Source organism: Anabrus simplex, chromosome 8 (assembly GCF_040414725.1).
Source record: "Anabrus simplex isolate iqAnaSimp1 chromosome 8, ASM4041472v1, whole genome shotgun sequence".
NCBI lineage: Eukaryota > Metazoa > Arthropoda > Insecta > Orthoptera > Tettigoniidae > Anabrus > Anabrus simplex.
Genome location: NC_090272.1, coordinates 85,340,267 through 85,359,613, shown reverse-complemented (window position 1 = coordinate 85,359,613; position 19,347 = coordinate 85,340,267). Strand labels below are relative to the sequence as shown.

The window sequence follows — 19,347 nt, the reverse complement described above, 5'->3', positions numbered from 1 at the left end:
GATGATTTAGATGTTCTTCAAAGGTTTCGGAAAATACGACGACATCATCCAAGTAGTGATATAAGTACTCAAATTTGATGTCGGAAAAGACCCTATCTAGTAGCCTAGTGAGCACAGCTGCCCCCGTGGGGAGCCCGAAAGGCACGCGGTTGTATTCATATAAATTCCAGTCCGTGGCAAACGCTGTAAGATGTTTAGACTCTTCGGCAAGGGGAATTTGGTTGTAGGCCTGATTCAAATCCAAGATCGTGAAGAACTTGGCCTTACGAAACCATGAAAAACAAGAATGAAGGTCGGGAAGGGGCACAGATTGCAACACCACCTTCCGATTGAGAGCCCTGTAATCAATGACAGGCCTGAAGCCTCCTTGGGGTTTCGGGACTAGAAAAATAGGCGAAGAATACGCTGACTTAGAGGGCCTAATAATACCATCCTTCAACATCTGATCGATGATTTCTTTCAGAGCCTTCATTTTAGGTGGAGATAGCCTATACGGTGGAAAACGGACAGGAATCGAATCCGTGACCTCAATTTTGTATTCAATAAGGTCAGTAACACCAAGAGTATCAGAGAACACCTCGGGAAACGACTGACACAGTTTCCGAATACTATCAGCCTGCTCCTCAGGTAGATGTCTAAGGTCTAACAACATCTCATCCTGGGTAGGCGAAATAGATGAACATGATACAGAATTACACTTTAACAAGGGAATTCTACAATTGGACGCAAATTTGAATGTGCACGACCTACTCTGGAGATCGAGCACAAGACCAGTGTGAGAAATGAAGTCCGCTCCCAATATGATGGGGCAAGACAAACGCTTGGCCACAAACAATTTGATCTTCCATGTAAATTTAAAAACCCGAATTTTGACATGTAAGGAACCTAGAATTTCTAATGGAGATGAATTAGCCGAAACATATTTAACAGGAGATGAGTCATAGTCAGGGAGTTTACAAACAGGTTTCAATTTAGAATACCAATCAGCCGAAATAATGGAACAAACACTGCCTGAATCTAAGAGAGCTGTTATAGGCTCGTTATTTAACTCAATCTTAAGAAAAGGAACAGGTGCGGGGGTATCCGCCGCAATCCTAAGACACTCTTTAGGGCATTCAAAAGATGAATTTGACGGCTGGTCGTTCTCTGCATTTACAACCTGTTTACTAGGGGCTAAGTCTCGGGAAGATGGATTAGTCGGCTCAGCCGACGCCACTAGTCACTTTTTATTATTGGCATAGCTGGAATTTGCACCAGAAGTTGAGCAGGAGGGGGTGCTATTTGAGTTTGGGCAATTCTTGGCGATATGTGAGAAGGCCCCACACTTAAAACAGCCTTGTGATGACCCTGCTCCATTCCTTGTCCCACTTGACTTGATCAGAGGACACTTATTCCGCAGATGGTCAGGCGACCCGCAAGCATAACATTTACGGGGATTGACTGGTCGGCGAGGTGGAGGCCGAGTGTTACTAAAGGAAGGCGGGGGTTCTTTCGCGACACGCAAAGAATCGGCGTATCTAACTCCTTCCGCTGAGACGGCCAATGCTTCAAGTTCAGAGAAGGTTTGCGGACACGCCGCGAAACACAAATATGACCTGTAGGATGGCGAAATACCTTCTACAATAGCCTGCACAATCTGATCTTCAGGAAAGTGCAGAGCAAACACCCTAGTGTAGAATTTGATATCTTGAATGAAATCAGCCAAGTTTTCATCCAAGCGCTGTACACGGTAATAGTACTTCTGAATCAGGGAGGACCTGGCCCTAGCCGGGATGAAGTTAGCTAGCAAATGGGCATGGAAATCCTCAATAGATGATTGCTCGGCAATGGCTCTTACGATTTTATCAGAGAGAATACCAATAGCATACGGATAGATAATTTGCAAAATTTGACATGGCGAAAGAGAAAAAACAAGAGCATGATCCTGAAATTCCACTAGAAATCTTAAAAATGAAATTACATCACTGGTGGTGTTGACGGAAAACTTAGAGATACCTCTAAGCAACATTGCCAATGTATGAGGCAAGCTACTGAACCCAGGTGACATAGTCGTTAAAGGTTTCAATGGCAAAGAAGTTAATTCAGAGCGGATGTTACCCAATGACGCACGGCGTTCAGATTCGTTGTTCGATGGGGCAGAGATAGTTTGAGCAGCAACGGTTATCCTATTGACTTCTCCCTGAGGAGGCTCTTCCTCGTTACCTACGTTCACCGTGGCGGGTTGATCAGTTTTGGGAGGAACTTCGCCGGTTAGCAATTGAGTGACCTTATTAGACAATTCCGAAATAGTTTCAAGGAGCGTATTAGCGTCCTTCCTCTGAACGTCATTCACCTTTAGAGACAACAGATTATTAACTCTATTTGCAAAGTGATACAGCCTGCCTTGCACACGCTTAATTTGATTAGGAGACGGATCGTTTTCATCAAAAAAGCTGACTACAGATGCTAGCCCAGTAATATACTCGACGATCGTGGAAAGAGAGTCATCAATTTCTTTCTCTCCCAAATTGGGGATGGAAATGGGCAAATCAAGGGACTCTCTAAGCTTGTTGGTGTCGATTGCAACCGTGCCTCCAGATTGCACATTTCTGATAGTTAACTCGTATATCAACTCCTCTTTGCGCAAGTAGTTAAGGAGGAGAACATCGCGAGGGCCGGGCATGATGACAGAACAATTTTGAAAAACTCAAAAAATTCCAGCAACTGAGAAAATTGTTAGAGTTCGAATCAAAGCAATGTTTAGCCGTCAAAAGGGGCTAAATTGAGACCCATTCAACCACGCTCTGCTACCACTTGTTACGGAGATATCCGTGGTAGGTAGAGGTGAAAGAAGGTGCGGGTGTGAATGGGTTTCAAGCTACGAAATTAACGTGCAATGTAAAATTAATTTAGAATTTAACTAGGTTATATTTTCTTTTCAAAAACAAGAGATAACAATCATAACAGGTACAGAGTAGCAAAAATGTAGGTACAATATTACTGGATTCGGGCTCAGTGCCCTTACTTCATAACTCTTGGGCAATCAGCCCCGCCTTACTCCAAAAAAAATTTTAGCCAAGGGGCAGAAAACCCCATTCATGCCCAGGAGCACTGGCTCCAAACATTACACATAAAGCCTGCACGAGGCATACAGAAACAAATTTCAAAGAGCGATCCGCTCTCAAAATTGTAAGCCTATCACAAGGCCACACCAAACTCTACCTTCAAGCTGTCCTCTAAGGACGTATTCACAGGGGTAAAATACCCAACCTACGGAGGTCTATTACATGAAAAGAAGGTTGATTACATGACCTCTAAAATAACAATTTGAGAGGAGGCGATCTTGCACTCCTAATACACTTTGTTTTTAAAACCTAATCTGGCTCTGGGCCGCTAACGCAAGGGCTAATCCCATACTACAGAGGTGACTTAGAGAAGAACACTTTACATTACATAAACGAAGAATAGTTTGAGAAAATAAGTTCACCTCAAAACAAATGTGAGTGGGAGCTCGAGAGGGTTAGCACTCTCTATCCCAATATGTAGCTTTACAAGAAAAAGATGAAAAGAGTAATTACATTTTAGGAAAAGGTTACATGATGGAAATGCTTCGAACCCGCCGCGAGTGTTAAACTGCCGACCTAGCAAGAAAAGAAGTTATTAATAGGCCATTACCTGGTGTTGAACGGCTGAAGAAGAAAGAGGCGCTTCCCGCCTCCTGCTATGTACTTAATACACTGAAAGATGGAACAGAAGTGGCCCGGAGACCCCAAAATCAGCAGTTTATATACTCTCGCGGAAGTTTCTAGGCGTTAGGGGAATGAAAACACCCGCCCACAATGTTTTTATTGGATAGGACCCCGCAACAGATACAAGTTGGGGGAAGATACACCAGATTGGTCAGAAATTACTAAAAGAAATTCGGGATTGGATAAATCTAAAACAAGGGGAAAAAGAGGGGTATACAGCCAACTTAAACAATAACAGAAAGAAATTTAACAAGAAACAAACTTTTGAAATAAAAATTTCTCCAACAAAATAGTTCTTTGACTCCGCACTAGGGTGCGCTATTGTTGATCTTCAGTAGTGTCCTCTAGAAGAGAAAGTTCACACTTCTTACTTCAAGCGAAACAAAAACACATCAAAAGTGACACAGTTCAAAAACTCAAAATTTTCCACGTGGTGACATCTTCTGAGAAAGTAGAGAATTAATAGAATAGATAAAGTTCAACCTTCCTCCAGAAGAGGAGTTTCAACTGGCGCAACTTTTAAATAAACGGTGTAGAGGTGTACCGCCCGGTACAATTATTATTATTGAAGTCGCCAGTAATCATCCATTTTACGAGGGCGAATGAATTGAAAACCTCATGAGTGTAATTAAAAAACTGAAATGTCGAGCTGTGATTTTGTCAGTTGAAGTACACTTACAACGGCTTTAACGAATATCCTATAGGTGGCAGCATCGTGTAAATAAGCAAAAACCATGAATGTGTAAGTGTAACGATGGCCGTCCTACTTCAGACATGCTCAAATGAAGAACAGCGGTCTGTTATTCGATTTTTGAATTTTGAATGTCTGAAACCTATTGTAATTCATTGAAGAATGATGATTCAGTATGGTTTATTTATTTATTTATTTATTTATTTATTTATTTATTTATTTATTTATTTATTTATTTATTTATTTATTTATTTATTTATTTATTTATTCAATCTAATCCAAAAACACTACATTACAATAACTACAACATGAAATATTACACTTTGTGAGTCGAATATTCAGCAGGCTGAATGGCACGGTCATTCGCTTCGAACAAGTCCTGGATATCACATGGTTCTTTCACGTTACTGCAAACCAACATATATTCGGGATTCTGCCTTTCTCCATACTCACTCTGGTAGCCCCACTTCCTCAAATTAAATGTGCGGCGTGTCACTCCAGTTCTCAGTCGATTAAGTGTCTTTCAAGTCCCATATTGAAGATGATAGCCTGCTGATATGTTCTCTTTTGGTGTCCACAACCCTCCAGGGGACTTTGTTCTCCACAGCTCAGTTCGACGAGCTTCAGCTGAAGATGGAATCGGTGCCGCTATGAGGAGGAGGCTTTCCCTCACCTTCAATCTGGAAGGGTGAGCATGACCTATGGTGATGCATTTATCACAGAAGCAGCATAACAATGTTCCGTTCGATACTGCTCGTGCAATAGTTGCGACCTGCATTTTGAGTGTGTTTTATATCCACCATATTCGCCAGACTTCGCCCTTGGTGATTACTACATGTTTGGGCCACTCAGGTAAGCACTGGGATAAAAGTGGTGCAGGAGTGGTTACACAGACAACCAAAGGGGTTTTTCCTAGAGAAATCCATGCATTTAGTAAGCGCTGGAGGATTTCCCTTGTACTTAACGGGAACAGTGATACAATTGTGTACTTCTTTCGTTCAATAAAGTAAATTGAAAAAAAAATTACTCGCCGTTGTAATACGTCTTATTTTCCGACAGAGACTACCACCTGAGATTGTATTCAGTGTTCCCAAATTACGAACACAAAAAGTAGCTAAACTGTATCAAAAATATAGCTAAAAGTGGCTAATATTACAGATAGAAATAGCTCAAAAAAGGCTAGATGAACTCACCCGGTTATTGAAAAATAATGATCACCTCAGCCTGCTCTTTTTCTCCAGCAACATTACTAGAGGTAGCAGAAGATACAGTAGCAGTATAAGAAGCACCCGCTATACTGCTGTGGTGCCAATTATTTTAAGCACACTTGTAGGGAGTTCGTATGAGTGGCATAAAAATAAAATGGCGTATGGCTTTTAGTGCCGGGAGTGTCCGCGGACATGTTAGGTTCGCCAGATGCAGGTCTTTCAATCTGGCTCCCTTAGGCGACCTGCGCGTCATGATCATGATGATGATGATGATGAGGAAGAGGAGGAGGAGGAGGATGGTGAAGGCGACACATACACCCAGTTCCTTGCCAGAGAAATTAACCATTGAAGGTTAAAATTCCCGACCCTGCCGGGAATAGAACCCGGGACCCCTGTAACCAAAGGCCAGCACGCTAACCATTTAGCCATGGAGCCGGACTGAATGGCATCTAATGTTTATGTCAGCATTCTCTTTTTTTCGTTTTGATTTTGCAGTATTAAGGTGACCAAAGACGCGTTCTTCATCAACATTTGAATATGGTAGTCTCAATAAAGGAAATTCCAACAATGCAAGTTCTTAATAGGTATTTTCTTCACTATCATCTACCTCAACCCAAAACTCTATTGTATTCAAGTATTTTGTTATTTGGTGTAAACATGATCCGGGAATGACAACTCAGAAAACTGGAACTGAAAGAGCGAAGGATCCTCAGAAGGATTATGGGTCTCATTAAAGAAAGAGATGGGTACAGAATCAGGCACAACAAAGAACTGTACAATAAAATAAAGAGCATTACATCAGCTATGAGGAAGAGAACACTAATGTTCCATGGTCACATAGTCAGGATGGACAGCTAGAGACTCACTTCCAAGGATCTTCAACACTGTATCTAGAGGGAAAGCAACAAATGCCAAATGGACGAATTTAGTTCGGAAAGACCTACAATACAATGATCACATTGACATTTACAACCGAGATAAGTTCAGAAAGTTAATCAAGACATCTGACTCTCTTCAGACACTAACAGCTAAATCACTGCGTCCAGGAGTAGGAGTGAAATGGACTCAAGAAAGAAAAGACATCCATAGCGCTAGAATGAAGGAATACTGGGCTAAGAAGAAGAAAAAAGCTCACGAGAGTTAAGAACCACGTGGTCCATTGTAGGCCTGAACGAAGAACTCCAAGGTCACGTGCGATAACAACAATTAAAAGTTTCAGTACTTTTAGGGTTTCCCCAACAATGAAATGTCGTATGGCTTTTAGTGCCGGGATATCCCAGGACGGGTTCGGCTCGCCAGGTGCAGGTTTTTCTATTTGACTCCCGTAGGCGACCTGCGCGTCGTGATGAGGATGAAATGATGATGAAGACAACACATACACCCAGTCCCCGTGCCATTGGAATTAACCAATTAAGGTTAAAATCCCCGACCCGGCCGGGAATCGAACCCGGGACCCTCTGAACCGAAGGCCAGTACGCTGACCGTTCAGCCAACGAGTCGGACTCCCCAACAATAACAACATGCTAGTCATTTACGCAGTACAGTATTTATATCGTGTGAAAGGCATGATCGCACTTCATCGGTCAATTTTAGAGTAAAATTTGTTCATAATATTAATATTATTTGCTTTACGTCCCACTAACTAACTACTTTTACGGTTTTCGGAGACGCCGAGGTGCCGGAATTTAGCCCCACGGGAGTTCTTTTACGTGCCAGTAAATCTACCGACACGAGGCTGTCGTATTTGAGCACCTTCAAATACCATCGGACTGAGCCAGGATCGAACCTGCCAAGTTGGGTTCAGAAGGCCAGCGCCTCAACCGTCTGAGCTACTCAGCCCTGCTAAAATGTGTTCATCTTCGGCGTATGTTAAACTCAGTGTCAGTTATGGCATTATGCCTGGTCACTTGAGAGCGGAGCAAAATGTTCTGACACAAACATTTCTGTTTTACCTTCTGCCTCACGTACGCCTAATGAGCTTGTAGTGTGACGCGGCGTTGTGCATGTGATCGATGATTATTTTTTAGAATCTGTTTTACGTCGTACCGACACAGATAGGTCTTATGGCGACGATGGGATAGGAAAGGTGTAGGAATGGGAAGGAAGCGGACGTGGACTTAATTAAGGTACAGTCCCCAGCATTAGCCTGATGTGAAAATGGGAAACCACGGAAAACCATCTTCAGTGGGGTTCGAACCCACTATCTCCCCGATGCAAGCTCATAGACGCGCGCACCTAACCGCACGGCCAACTCGCCCGGTGATCTTTGATTTTATTTCACATTTACAATATAAAAAAGTATCCATAAATAGTAAAGAAACGTATTAAAATGAAAGAAAGCAAAAATGTCTCACCGAAAATGTATAGCTAAAAATGTAGCTAAGAGCTAAACTCAAAATTTGTAGCAAATTACTTTTCAAAATTGCTAGAGTTAGTTATAAAATTGCTATATTGGCAACACTGATTGTATTACTGGCCCTAATAATGTTCAATTTCTTTTTTTCCAGCTGAACGCAAGACGTCCCTTGGCAAGGACTGGCACAGTGCCTGTCTGAGGTGTGAGAAGTGCAACAAGACACTGACCCCGGGGAGCCACGCTGAGCATGAGGGCAAGCCTTACTGCCATCAGCCCTGCTACTCCGCTCTTTTCGGACCTGGAGGTTCGTATAAATTCTGAACTTGTATTAGATTTCTGGTTTCTGTCCTTTCGAACTCTTTATCTTTCCAGATATCTAGAAGTGCCCTTTTTTTCTCGTTTTTAACACTGATTACCGGGCTGAATGGCTCAGACTTTTGAGGCGCTGGCCTTCTGACCCTAACTCGGCAGGTTCGATCCTGGCTCAGTCCGGTGGTATTTGGTGTTCCTTGGTTCATGATCTCTCTGAGCGGAGTCCAACCATTCAGAGACGATTTGTCATAAAAACAGTACGGAAAATATAATAAAAATCTTCCGGGTTATTCTGCCATGGTCCACGGCACAATAGCCCGGAAGATTTTTATTATATTTACATCGGCCGTGAAAGTCTTCATACTTTGATACGGAAAGTGCATAATTATAATACGGTAAAGTGTAATTTTCCTTACTCTTTTGAGAACGGGAAGAATGTAAATACGTTATATGAAATATAAACAAGTCCGCCTCTGTGGTTTAGTGGTTACTGTGATTAGCTGCCACTCTCGGAGGCCCGAGTTCGATTCCCGGCTCTGCCACGAAATTTGAAAAGTGGTACTAGGTCTCGAACAGGGTTCACTCAGCGTTGGGAGGTCATCGGAGTAGAATTGGGGCGGGGGAGGTGTGATTCGCACCCCAGGGCATCCTCGAAGTGATTTATCGTGGTTTCCCACTTCTCCTACAGGAAAATGTCGAGATGGTACCTTTCGTAAGGCCACGGCCTCTTCCTTCTTTCTTCCTTGTCTATCCATTCCGATCTTTCCATCCCCCTACAAATCCCCTGTTCAGCATAGCAGATGAGGCCGCTTGGGGGTCCTGGCCCTCCTCCTCACTTGTATCCCTGACCAGACGGTAGAGGTGGGGGAGAGAACCAGCACTGGAGGGTAAATGCATTGAGTAAAATAAAAAAAAATGAAATAAACTATCTTATATCGCCCTTTAACATTTCAAATATCGCCATCATTCCCAGAGATTCAGTGAGGAATTGTCCGCCTCCGTAACATAACGGTTAGCTTCCATCATCGGGCACCGGTATTGCCATAAATTTAAGAATGGCAGGAGGACTGGTATGTGGTTGAAATGGTACATGCAGTTCTCCTCCATTGGGGGCGTGCCACAAAAGAGCTGCATCACCTCGGGATGAAGGCACGAATTAACAATTTTCTTCTTCTGTGTTGTTCAATCCGAAGATTGGTTTGTAGCGGCTTTCTGTGGCTAGTCTCTTCAAGTCCAAGTAATGATCACAAACTTTGTCGTGAATGATTTGTTTTATATATCCTAGCCGTGGTCTACCGCTACAGTTCTTTTATTCTACACTGTCCTCCATTATTGTGTGCAGAAGACTCGTGCCTCAAGATATGTCTAATCCAATTGTCTCTTCGGTGAGTAAGCATATTTCATAAAAATGGCTTCTCTCCAGTCCTTTTCAGCGTTTCTTCATCAGTGATTTTGTCCATCCATGGAATTTTCTGTATTTTCCTGTAGCACCATTTTTCAAAGGCTACTAAGTTAAACGTTTCTTATCAGTCAAGCTAAGAGTCCAGGTTTCACTACCATACAACTGTACGCTCCACACATATATCTTCACACGATGTTTCCTGTACTTAGTAGCCTGTTTAAGATTGCCTCTGTTCTCCAAAGCTTGTGAGTAGATAAATCAGAGTAGGAGAAAGGAAACAACAGATTATTTGAGCCACTTATATGTGCGATCCTTTGTATTGCACAGTGTTGTAGCGAGCTGTTATTATTTTGAACGTTAATGCGAACTAACCGCACCGCTCGCTCCGATACGAGTAATGTTATTTTCTGTTGCTGCAGGTGGTCTATTAATTAATAGCCATCCACGTGACTAGGCTAAAGGAAAGGCGAATCACATTATGCCAAATGTAACACGCAGAATTACATTTACTGAATTATATATTTCAAAAGAGACTTTGTGTCAGTGCTTCTCGTGCAAATTGATGGCCAGTATACACAATGAATATAGTTGGGTTCGCAATTACGAAATTACCCTTCATAAGTAGGGTCCTGAAATCAAGTTCCCCTCGTAGCATATTAAACGTTAGTATGGTGATTGGCTATGATGTTGTTTCAGATATTCATACCGGGCGGATCACTAGTTCAACTCTCAATTATTTACCAAAGTAGTAATATTGAGGTTTATTTTCCTTTAGAACGTTACATCTCTTCTATAGGAAAACCTGAGATTATGGACTTATGCACTGCAGTTTTTTTAAATTTAAGTCAATAATAATTTTAATTATGTGCATACAATTCTCGAGAGTACTTCAGGCACATGCTACCGAAAGGAAAACGGAAACACTTTTGCATTACAATAATAATCAGAGAGATGCCGATGATATTGTTACTTTATCTCATTTTGCAAAAGATCTGCTAAATGGTATGGACAGAGTCTTGGGGAAGAGTACAAGATGAAAATAAATAAGTCGAAAACAAACGTAAAGGAGTGCAATCGAACGAAGTAGGTGATGCAGGAAATATTTGACTAGGCCGTTAAGTCTTAAGGAAGTAGCTGAATATTGTTACTTGGATAGTAAAATAACTAACGATTGCAGAATTAAGGAGGACATAAAACGCAGACGAGTACAGCAAGGAAGGAAAATTAATTTACTCACTTCGAACATTGATATAGGAATTAGAAACAGGTTTATGAAAACTCTCATTTGGAGCGTGGCTTTGTATAGAAGTGAAAAATGGAATAAACTAGCTCAGAAAGAAGGAGAATAGAAACTTTTGAAATGTGGTGTTACAGAAGAATGCTAAAAGTGTGATAGGTAGATCGAATCACAGATGAAGAAATACTGAATCGAATAGGTGAAAGGAGATCGATTAGGCTAAATTTCTGAGAAGAAGAGACAGAATGATAGGACTCATCTTAAGATTTGTTCAGTTGGTTTTCGAGGGAAGTGTGGGCAGTAAGAATGGCAGGGGTAGACTAAGATATGAATATGATAAGCAGATTAGTGCGGATGTAAGACATAGTAGTTATATGGAAACGAAAAGATTAGCACAGGATGGGGTGACATGGAGAGCTTCATGAAACCAATCTATGGACTGATGACTCGAACACAACATGGACATTTCAATCGTATTTACAAGATAATACTGTTCAGCTCTTTTACTAAATGGTCATCCCTGCTACAGAGCAGGTTGGGAAGGGAAGTGATATTCAGATGTTCTTCAGCAATAGAATGATGCAAAGATCTTGGGAAATTTTTAACTACCTGAAACCCTCAATTAACTTGTAAAACACCATAATTCAAAATTCTGAAAAGCAATTTCCTCTTAATTAGAGAGCAGAATTGGTTTCTAATTAATATTGTTCCTAAGGAAAAGTATGAAGTGTGCTTGGTGCATTTTTTATTTTAAAATGAAAAGGTAAGCACCAGGATGTATTTTTCAGTTTCCCGTTTGACTTACAGTATGTTACAAGTTATAAATCTCATTTTACAACCGTATTGGATTTCAGAATAAGAAATTATTATATTAATAATTATAATATTCAGTGACCATCAAACCTCAGGAAACAACCAAGGGACTAATCTCCCCTTAGTCACACACGGGATACACCCGATCTAAATTTCACCTACGAGATCAGCATTTCTCCATTAGGAACCCAATATTAACACATTACTACACAAAATAATGTTTGAAACACAACGCGAGGAAGTCCCATAAAGGTTAATTTACGCCGATCCAGACGACGTTTTATCATCAGAGAAATTCGTTTCTCAACCATTATATGCGATTTTAGTATTCCTCATCACGTTTATTTTTAAAAAACAACATCATAGTTTATTACAAGAGCTCACCCTTATGTGAATAACTGTTTTACCATAAACAGTCTAAATCAATTGAGCGAAGATATAATGGTCAACGATTATACGAACATCTTCTTTCGTTATATATACCAGGATCAGGGCCCTGACCCACCATGGTTTATGTTACCTATAGCTGATGATGCTCACTAAGATTGAGCGAAACATGTCCTATTTGTAATTAAATGGTTTTATCCTAAATATAAAGGACATTGTGTGTTGGAAAGGTGGTTTTTATTAATATAATAATTTCTTTTTCTTACAGTATGTTGTTTCTCAAATGACCTATTCATTTGTTCAGGTACTTTATACATATAAATTTGTACATTCATTCACTTCGCATTTCGAGCAAATAACTCGGCACATCACTGATAATAATTGATAAATTAGGCTGATTTATACAAAGTACAGAGCCCCCAATTGCAACATTTCAGTCCTCTCGCCGAGGTCCAAAAGGAGTCCTTTTTCCGTGTTTGATTTGCCTTCAGCTCTGTATTTTGTAAAGTTATGTAACGCTAATGGAGTTTAATTTTTGTTTCAGGTTTTGGCCGAGGTGGCGCCGAGAGCTATGTGTACAAGAAGTAGTCGAACATGGGCTACTATTGAGTAGCCTCGCGTCTTCCAGCACCTCACATTCCACTCATACCTGTCTCTTATATTAACGTATACTGTAGTTCATAGATTCTTACATGGCGATATCATAACAGTAAGAAATTTAAAAAAAAAATTCATTCCAGTAATTTAAAAATTAGTTTCCCTTGGTAAAGCTGCTTTAATTCAATATTTATCAGGCAGCTATTGGCAAGAATTTGTATAGTATATTATTAATTTAAATATCACTAAATATTGTCGTTTTCTATTTATAAAACATATTATTCATAAGTGAACACCTCATCTAAAGTGGTCTTAATTCCAAAGCACAACTGACGTTGTGATGTAACTTGAGCCTCTTAATATTTGTCATAACTTTATCTGTACAAGTGGAATAAATATCTATTTTAACATACTACAGTGTTTTGAAAGATTGTACCTTATCAAAGCTTCTAATTGTACACTTGGCTATAAAATTGAAAATGACCCTGTTCTTTATTTGTGCATCCTCAGCCCGAAGAGTAGTTGGATCTTCAACAGCTCACTCACCAGCCTTCATAGCAAGCCCATGTATTGCGGAAGAGACATACTTGGCGATTTATCTGGTGGGACCATAATATTCGTCTGAAACGTCCTCTGGAATTGTTCACCTTTTTCTGATGTTTTTCTTATTTTTCACATTTTCTATTTGTTTTCCCTTTTATTTTCTATTTATAGACGACACACACACACACACAGTCCCCGAACAGTCTAAATAACCTATTCAGCTTAAAATCCCCGACCCAGGTGGGAATCGAACCCGGGGACCCTTGAGCCAAAGGCCAATACGCTAACCATTTAGCCATGGAGCTGGACTTGTCTGCAATGTAATCCATACAGTAGTAACATTCAGCCTCGTAAGGCCACAACCCGCTCTACAGCAGCGATAACAGAGCTGTCCTTGCACTGAAATGGCTAGGAGTTAAACCGGCAACTTGTCCGTCCACGTCGTTAAGCGGTCATGCATACCTTCCAGGCGTTCTAAATGGCAATTCGAGCGGACGTTTTGTCCTCCACGAGAGCGAATTATTAAGATCGTTTCTCTTCGTTTACCTAAACAGTGTTCTTATTAGACACTGCCAGCTTACCGCACCGATCTCTTTGCTAATCTAACTCGTAAAGAAACAGCTCGCCTCCCACCGTCACTTCACAAGCTGTTTCGAACATGATTGGCCTAGACTGCATAGCCAAGCATTCAGCCTTGCTCGTAGGGGTAACAAGCCAAACTTGTACCATGAGGCCTCGAGTTCGATTATTTGCCAGATCAGGGTCATCTGAGGGCTGATTCGAGGTCCACTCAGCCTACATGACAGTAGATGAGCTATCTGACCGTGAGACAGTTGCCCAGATCTAGAAAACCACAAATGGCGGCCGAGAGGATTCGTAGCGCTAACCTGTTCTCTCCTCGTAATCTGCAGGTCTTCGGACTGAGCAGTGGAGCACCACTTGGAAGTCATGTGCTTACAACACTCACTCTAACCTCTTGATTACATTGCCTGTTCCGTACGTTAAATAAAAAAAAGGAAGGAGAAAATACAACTTCCGTGTCCCTTGATAGCCACCACATAATGAGGATTGGTTACCCTGTCAAGATACTCATTCACTGGCAAATTTAAATAATGCGTATGTAAATAAGATATTTACTCATTTTCTGAGACATCAAACAAGTAGAACCCTTTATTTCCAACCAAAGGAACAAAACAAAAAGCAGAGTTGCCACCTGTTTCATCTTAAAATTTGGTCTACCTACCACATCAAAAATTGTTTTTCATAAATGTTTCTTAAAAGCTACATCAGTTCCAAATTTTACTCTGATCGGTTGCATGATTCCTGAAATATTAGGAAGAGTGAGTGGTATTTAGCAATTATATGTGTAGTTCAGTCTCTCGAGCCCATATACACGTATACGTCTCACTAAGCATGGCAGGAACTCAGAGTGTAAAGAATAGTGTTATTAGCGCTGCTCAGACCTCAGTTAATGTTATCAGAGTAAAAGATTAGACCAACAAGGAAGTTCGCATATTACCTGAAAGATATTGATCTAATTTCTGTAAATAAATTTATAGGAGGTCTTTTCTACGTAAATTCGTTTCCTTTGCAATTTACTGGGAGATGTTTATCCATCTCAGACCAACGCAAGAACGCATCAGAGCTTTTTAGATTTTGTGTATGTTTCACCATCACAGCTGAATGTTTTGACCAAACTTCTACTTATTCAAGAACAGTTTTCATGTAATGTCGAAATTAATGGACTACAAATTTACAGGAAGGCCAAAAGAGTCACGGTATTGAATATATTGCCATATACTCTTGATTTTCTATAAAATCTTTAGTTTATTTACAAAGCATACAATAGGGTATATTTTGCTTTCTCTTGAAATAAATAAGAAAATTGAAGTTTTCTGTATAACTTATGTTCTGATGCTAGTGAATGGATTCTTCGCTGCTCGGCACTGAGTCTGCCGATGATACAAAACCTTAGCTGGGCACAAAATGAGCTTTGTATGCGGGCGGGTCCATGTGCTGCAGAGTGATTGAGTGAGAGGGAAGGAACCTTCACTTCGCTAGTTGCTACGGAAATGTTCACGTCGGCTCCTCGTAATTGTAACTGTATTGCGGTTTAAGATCTCAAGTTAGCAGCACAGTAGTAATTATCACCTGCACTATTTTCCTTCCCCTCTTTTCCCCTCCAAGCTCATGACTCCGTGCAGCTTTGTGCAATCAGGTAGTAACGTACCTCTATCCGCTCACTTGTCGTCGAGGTAGTTACATGACATCATGTCCGTCATCATTCGTGTAAACTCGTGGCTGTTCGTTGGGTGGCGGGAGAAAGGGGCAGGGACCTACCATTCTGCAGAACATCCCGTTTACTTAGACACTAGAAAACAGAACATGGAATGTTGTGTATCGGGAGGATCTTCAGCGAGCCTATCATTTCCCCAGGTTCAACACCTACGTAGGGTGCTCTAAATTTATATTCCTTTCATTTGATTTGTGTGAGAATCCGTCCTTTCTCGTTGATGGCGGGTAATACAGCCAGTGTTAACACGGGAAGTTGAGCTGTAAACAGTGTGCATTGTACGGCTCAAGAAGAGTTGCACCGTTGGCCGGAAGCGTTTTTGAATTGCATCGATAATCAACTTTATGGCAGCGGAGAAAAAAATAAGATAACCTTAAAACACACTTTATGCAAAATAATTTTAATTTACATGCTCTTAAATGCGAGGCTTACAGGGAAACTTTACTTTTTATAGTGAACCGAAGCTCCATTTAAATATTCTAGTCTTGAGATCGGTTTCCCTACGTGTTTACTTTTACACTCTGTACCATTTTCAGTAAACATCCGGCATTTTATCCGTTACTTTCTTACGTGTTTCTAAGTGTTCAGTCTCACAATCTTACATTCTACTATATTCAGAATTCTTCCACTTGTCTCATTCTATATTTATGAACAAAACCGCTTCATGAAACAAAATTACAAAACACTCTTTCTCACGATTACAAGACAAGGAATGGAAATCATTTCTGTTTATCCAAGCATTGACTTACCGTTCGTCAGCCTCATTCTCTCAACAGTGGAAAGAATATTGTTTATTTACTGTTTTACCAGATGTATGCATAAATCTTTTCCGGTTTCACCAAAAGATGGTGCCAGCAAACAGGACGCAGCGTATGAATTTGGCACATACGTCAGTTTGTTCGTATGATAGTAAACTACCAACATACACAACCTGAGTCCGCCAAACACTAGCGTCTGTGTTATATCGTTATTATTATTATTATTATTATTATTATTATTATTATTATTATTATTATTATTATTATTATTATTATTATTATTAAAGCGTCTTTATTGTGGCGAAGTTAGGGCTCCCGGCCCTTTTTTACACTTAACCACTTCATGTATATACAATGTATATTTTACATAAAATTTAAACATATGAAATCTTTACAACCTAAAGTATAACTAAAGCAACTTAAGTATCGTTCAGTGATCATGTCGAAATTTGTGCCTGAAAAAGGAACATTTGCGACACGCATTGCGTTTCTTGTTTAATAAAAAGACAAACGCTGTATAAGTCATCGTTTGCTTGTAGAAACATATGATGAAAACGCTCCGTCGATTAGAACGTGTGAGACATGGTTTCGACAATTTAAACGTAGTGATCTCAATGTGAAAAACAGTGCGCGCTCTGGTAGTGGTAATGTATATTATGAACGCTTGAAGCCCGGCGAAACCGTTAATGCACAACGCTATCGCCAACAAATTATTAATTTAAATCACGCATTGATCGAAAGACAACCGGAATGGGCCAGAAGACATGGCAAAGTGATTTGGTTACACGACAATGCGCCGTTTCACGCAGCAAAAACCAGTGAAAGACACCTTGAAATTGCGTGGATGGGAGATCCTTCCGCACCCGCCGTACTGCCCCGACCTGCCACCTGCCGCTATCTATCACCTCTTCGAATCAATGGGGCATGCGACCGCAGAGCAGCACTTCAGCAATTTCGAGAAAGTTGGAAAATGGTTCGACGAATGATTTGCCGCAAAAGACAAGCAGTTTTCTCTGGCATGGTATTCATGTCTGTCTGTTAGGTCATCAGCCCAGAGGCTGGGTGCATCCTCAAATAGCATCACCAAAGGTTATGCACTTATAAGGAAACTCCAAAAACCAATGGCAGCACCAAAATGAGGCGTACTAGGCAAGATGAGGAGTGAGGTAGTTTGCCATTGCTTTCCTCACTGGGTCAGAAAGTACTATTGCAGCACGACTGACCCTATGAGCAGCACCGTTCATAACACTCAGATGCACTAGTCCTGCTCTGAATGTCATGGCTCAGCACTACCCATACCCCAGCAGCTTCCATATTGTCACAGCCATGGATGTTGACTGGGACTTCGGTGGAAGCTACACTTTACTCTGGCCTGTGCCAAGAGATGGATGCAAAAGTACTGTATCCATCAAGAAATGACAGCAGGCAGGATGGTATTCATAACTTACCTAAAAGATGGGCGAAGCGTGTAGAAGCCGATGGCCAATATTTTGAATTAAACAAAATGATGAATTTCCCTTGAAAATTAAGTGTTTTCTTTACCACAAAACCCGACAAAAGCGTATGCATACACTTGGTATAATAATAATAATAATAATAATAATAATAATAATAATAATAATAATAATAATAATAATAATAATAATAATAATAATAATAATAATAATCGTATGGCCTCAGCTACCGTGTGCAGACATTTCAATATGACGCCATCTGGCCGTCTGCTCGTCAATTTCGACGTTCCGTTTGACTCTAGGACCACTAGATGGCAGACCGAGTAAACCGAACAACAGGACGATTAAAGCTACGGCCACAAGTGCAATTCGAACACCCTCGATGCAGACCACCGGTGTAGGCCTAAGTCTTAACAGTTCATAGTGTTCTCAGTGGCACTTGGATACTGGATTTACCCGTCTGCCTTCTGAAACTGCTAACCTGGATCGCCGTTATTTCCAGGGATTCTGCGATCAGTACCATGTCGTCTGCAAAGGCCATGCAATCTAGTGTCATCCTTTTCCTCTTGCGACCCGTAGATTCTACACTGGACATCAAAGTTGACTAGTATCTTGTGCCATTCTTCCATATTTTCAAAGACGTTGGTGAAAAGGATTTGGAAAAATATGTCGTCTTGTCTGGTAAAGATGATGTGGCTTTGAAATATATGTATTACGTGTTCAAAATCTGGTAAAATGGTCTTTCCTCCAGTGATGATTCAAAATTACTTTACCGACTTCAAAGAGACTAACACATATATCACTAGAAGACGGTAAAGTTAAGTGATTGGTGGAAGTTCCTCGGTGACTGGACCGGACTCAACTTGTCAGAAAAAGCAGCTCTCTCTGCATGAGTTAAAAGAATGTACTGGCCTAACAACTGACTCAAAACACCTACAACAAGCGATGGCTGTCACGCAATCTAAAGACGAACCACTATACAAAACCCATCCATACTGAAGTCCTTTATGACATGGAGTGTCAAACAGGAAAGTCTTGAAGTCAGAGAAAGCATTCACATCAACCCTTTCAACCGCTTACAGCCGAACTGGTGTCGTCCCTTTGGTTATCAGTCTTCATTTGCGATCACTCTTATTATTGGCAACATAATGACTTAGAAACACACAGGGTTGGAAATTTCCTCCTGAAGGATTGGTACAGACAGACAGCCCTCAACTGGCGAAAACTAGGTGTTAGGATTCTGACGTTGAAACATTGAATGTAATGAAATGAAATGAAATGAAATGACGTATGGCTTTTAGTGCCGGGAGATCCCAGGACGGGTTCGGCTCGCCAGGTGCAGGTCTTTTGACTTGACGCCCGTAGGCGATCTGCGCGTCGTGATGAGGATGAAATGATGATGAAGACAACACATACACCCAGCTCCCGTGGCAGGGAAATTTACCAATGATGGTTAAAATTCCAGACCTTGTCGAGAATCGAACCCGGGACCCCTGTGACCAAAGGCCAGCACACTAACCATTTAGCCATGGAGCCGGACGAAACATTGAATGACTTATGTTTACCGC

The 19,347-nt window shown here is 40.9% G+C and overlaps 1 protein-coding gene across 1 annotated transcript in view; it reads left to right on the top strand.

The window, feature by feature from the left end:
- LOC136879147 (cysteine-rich protein 1) overlaps window positions 1-13,143 on the top strand; it is a 186,939-nt gene extending 173,796 nt beyond the window's left edge. The window contains exons 2-3 of the mRNA XM_067152899.2: window positions 8,135-8,287; window positions 12,679-13,143. Coding sequence (XP_067009000.1) covers window positions 8,135-8,287; window positions 12,679-12,722 — 197 coding nt within the window. The 3' untranslated portion in view covers window positions 12,723-13,143. The remainder of the gene's footprint in view (window positions 1-8,134; window positions 8,288-12,678) is intronic.
- The last annotated feature ends 6,204 nt before the right edge of the window (window positions 13,144-19,347 follow it).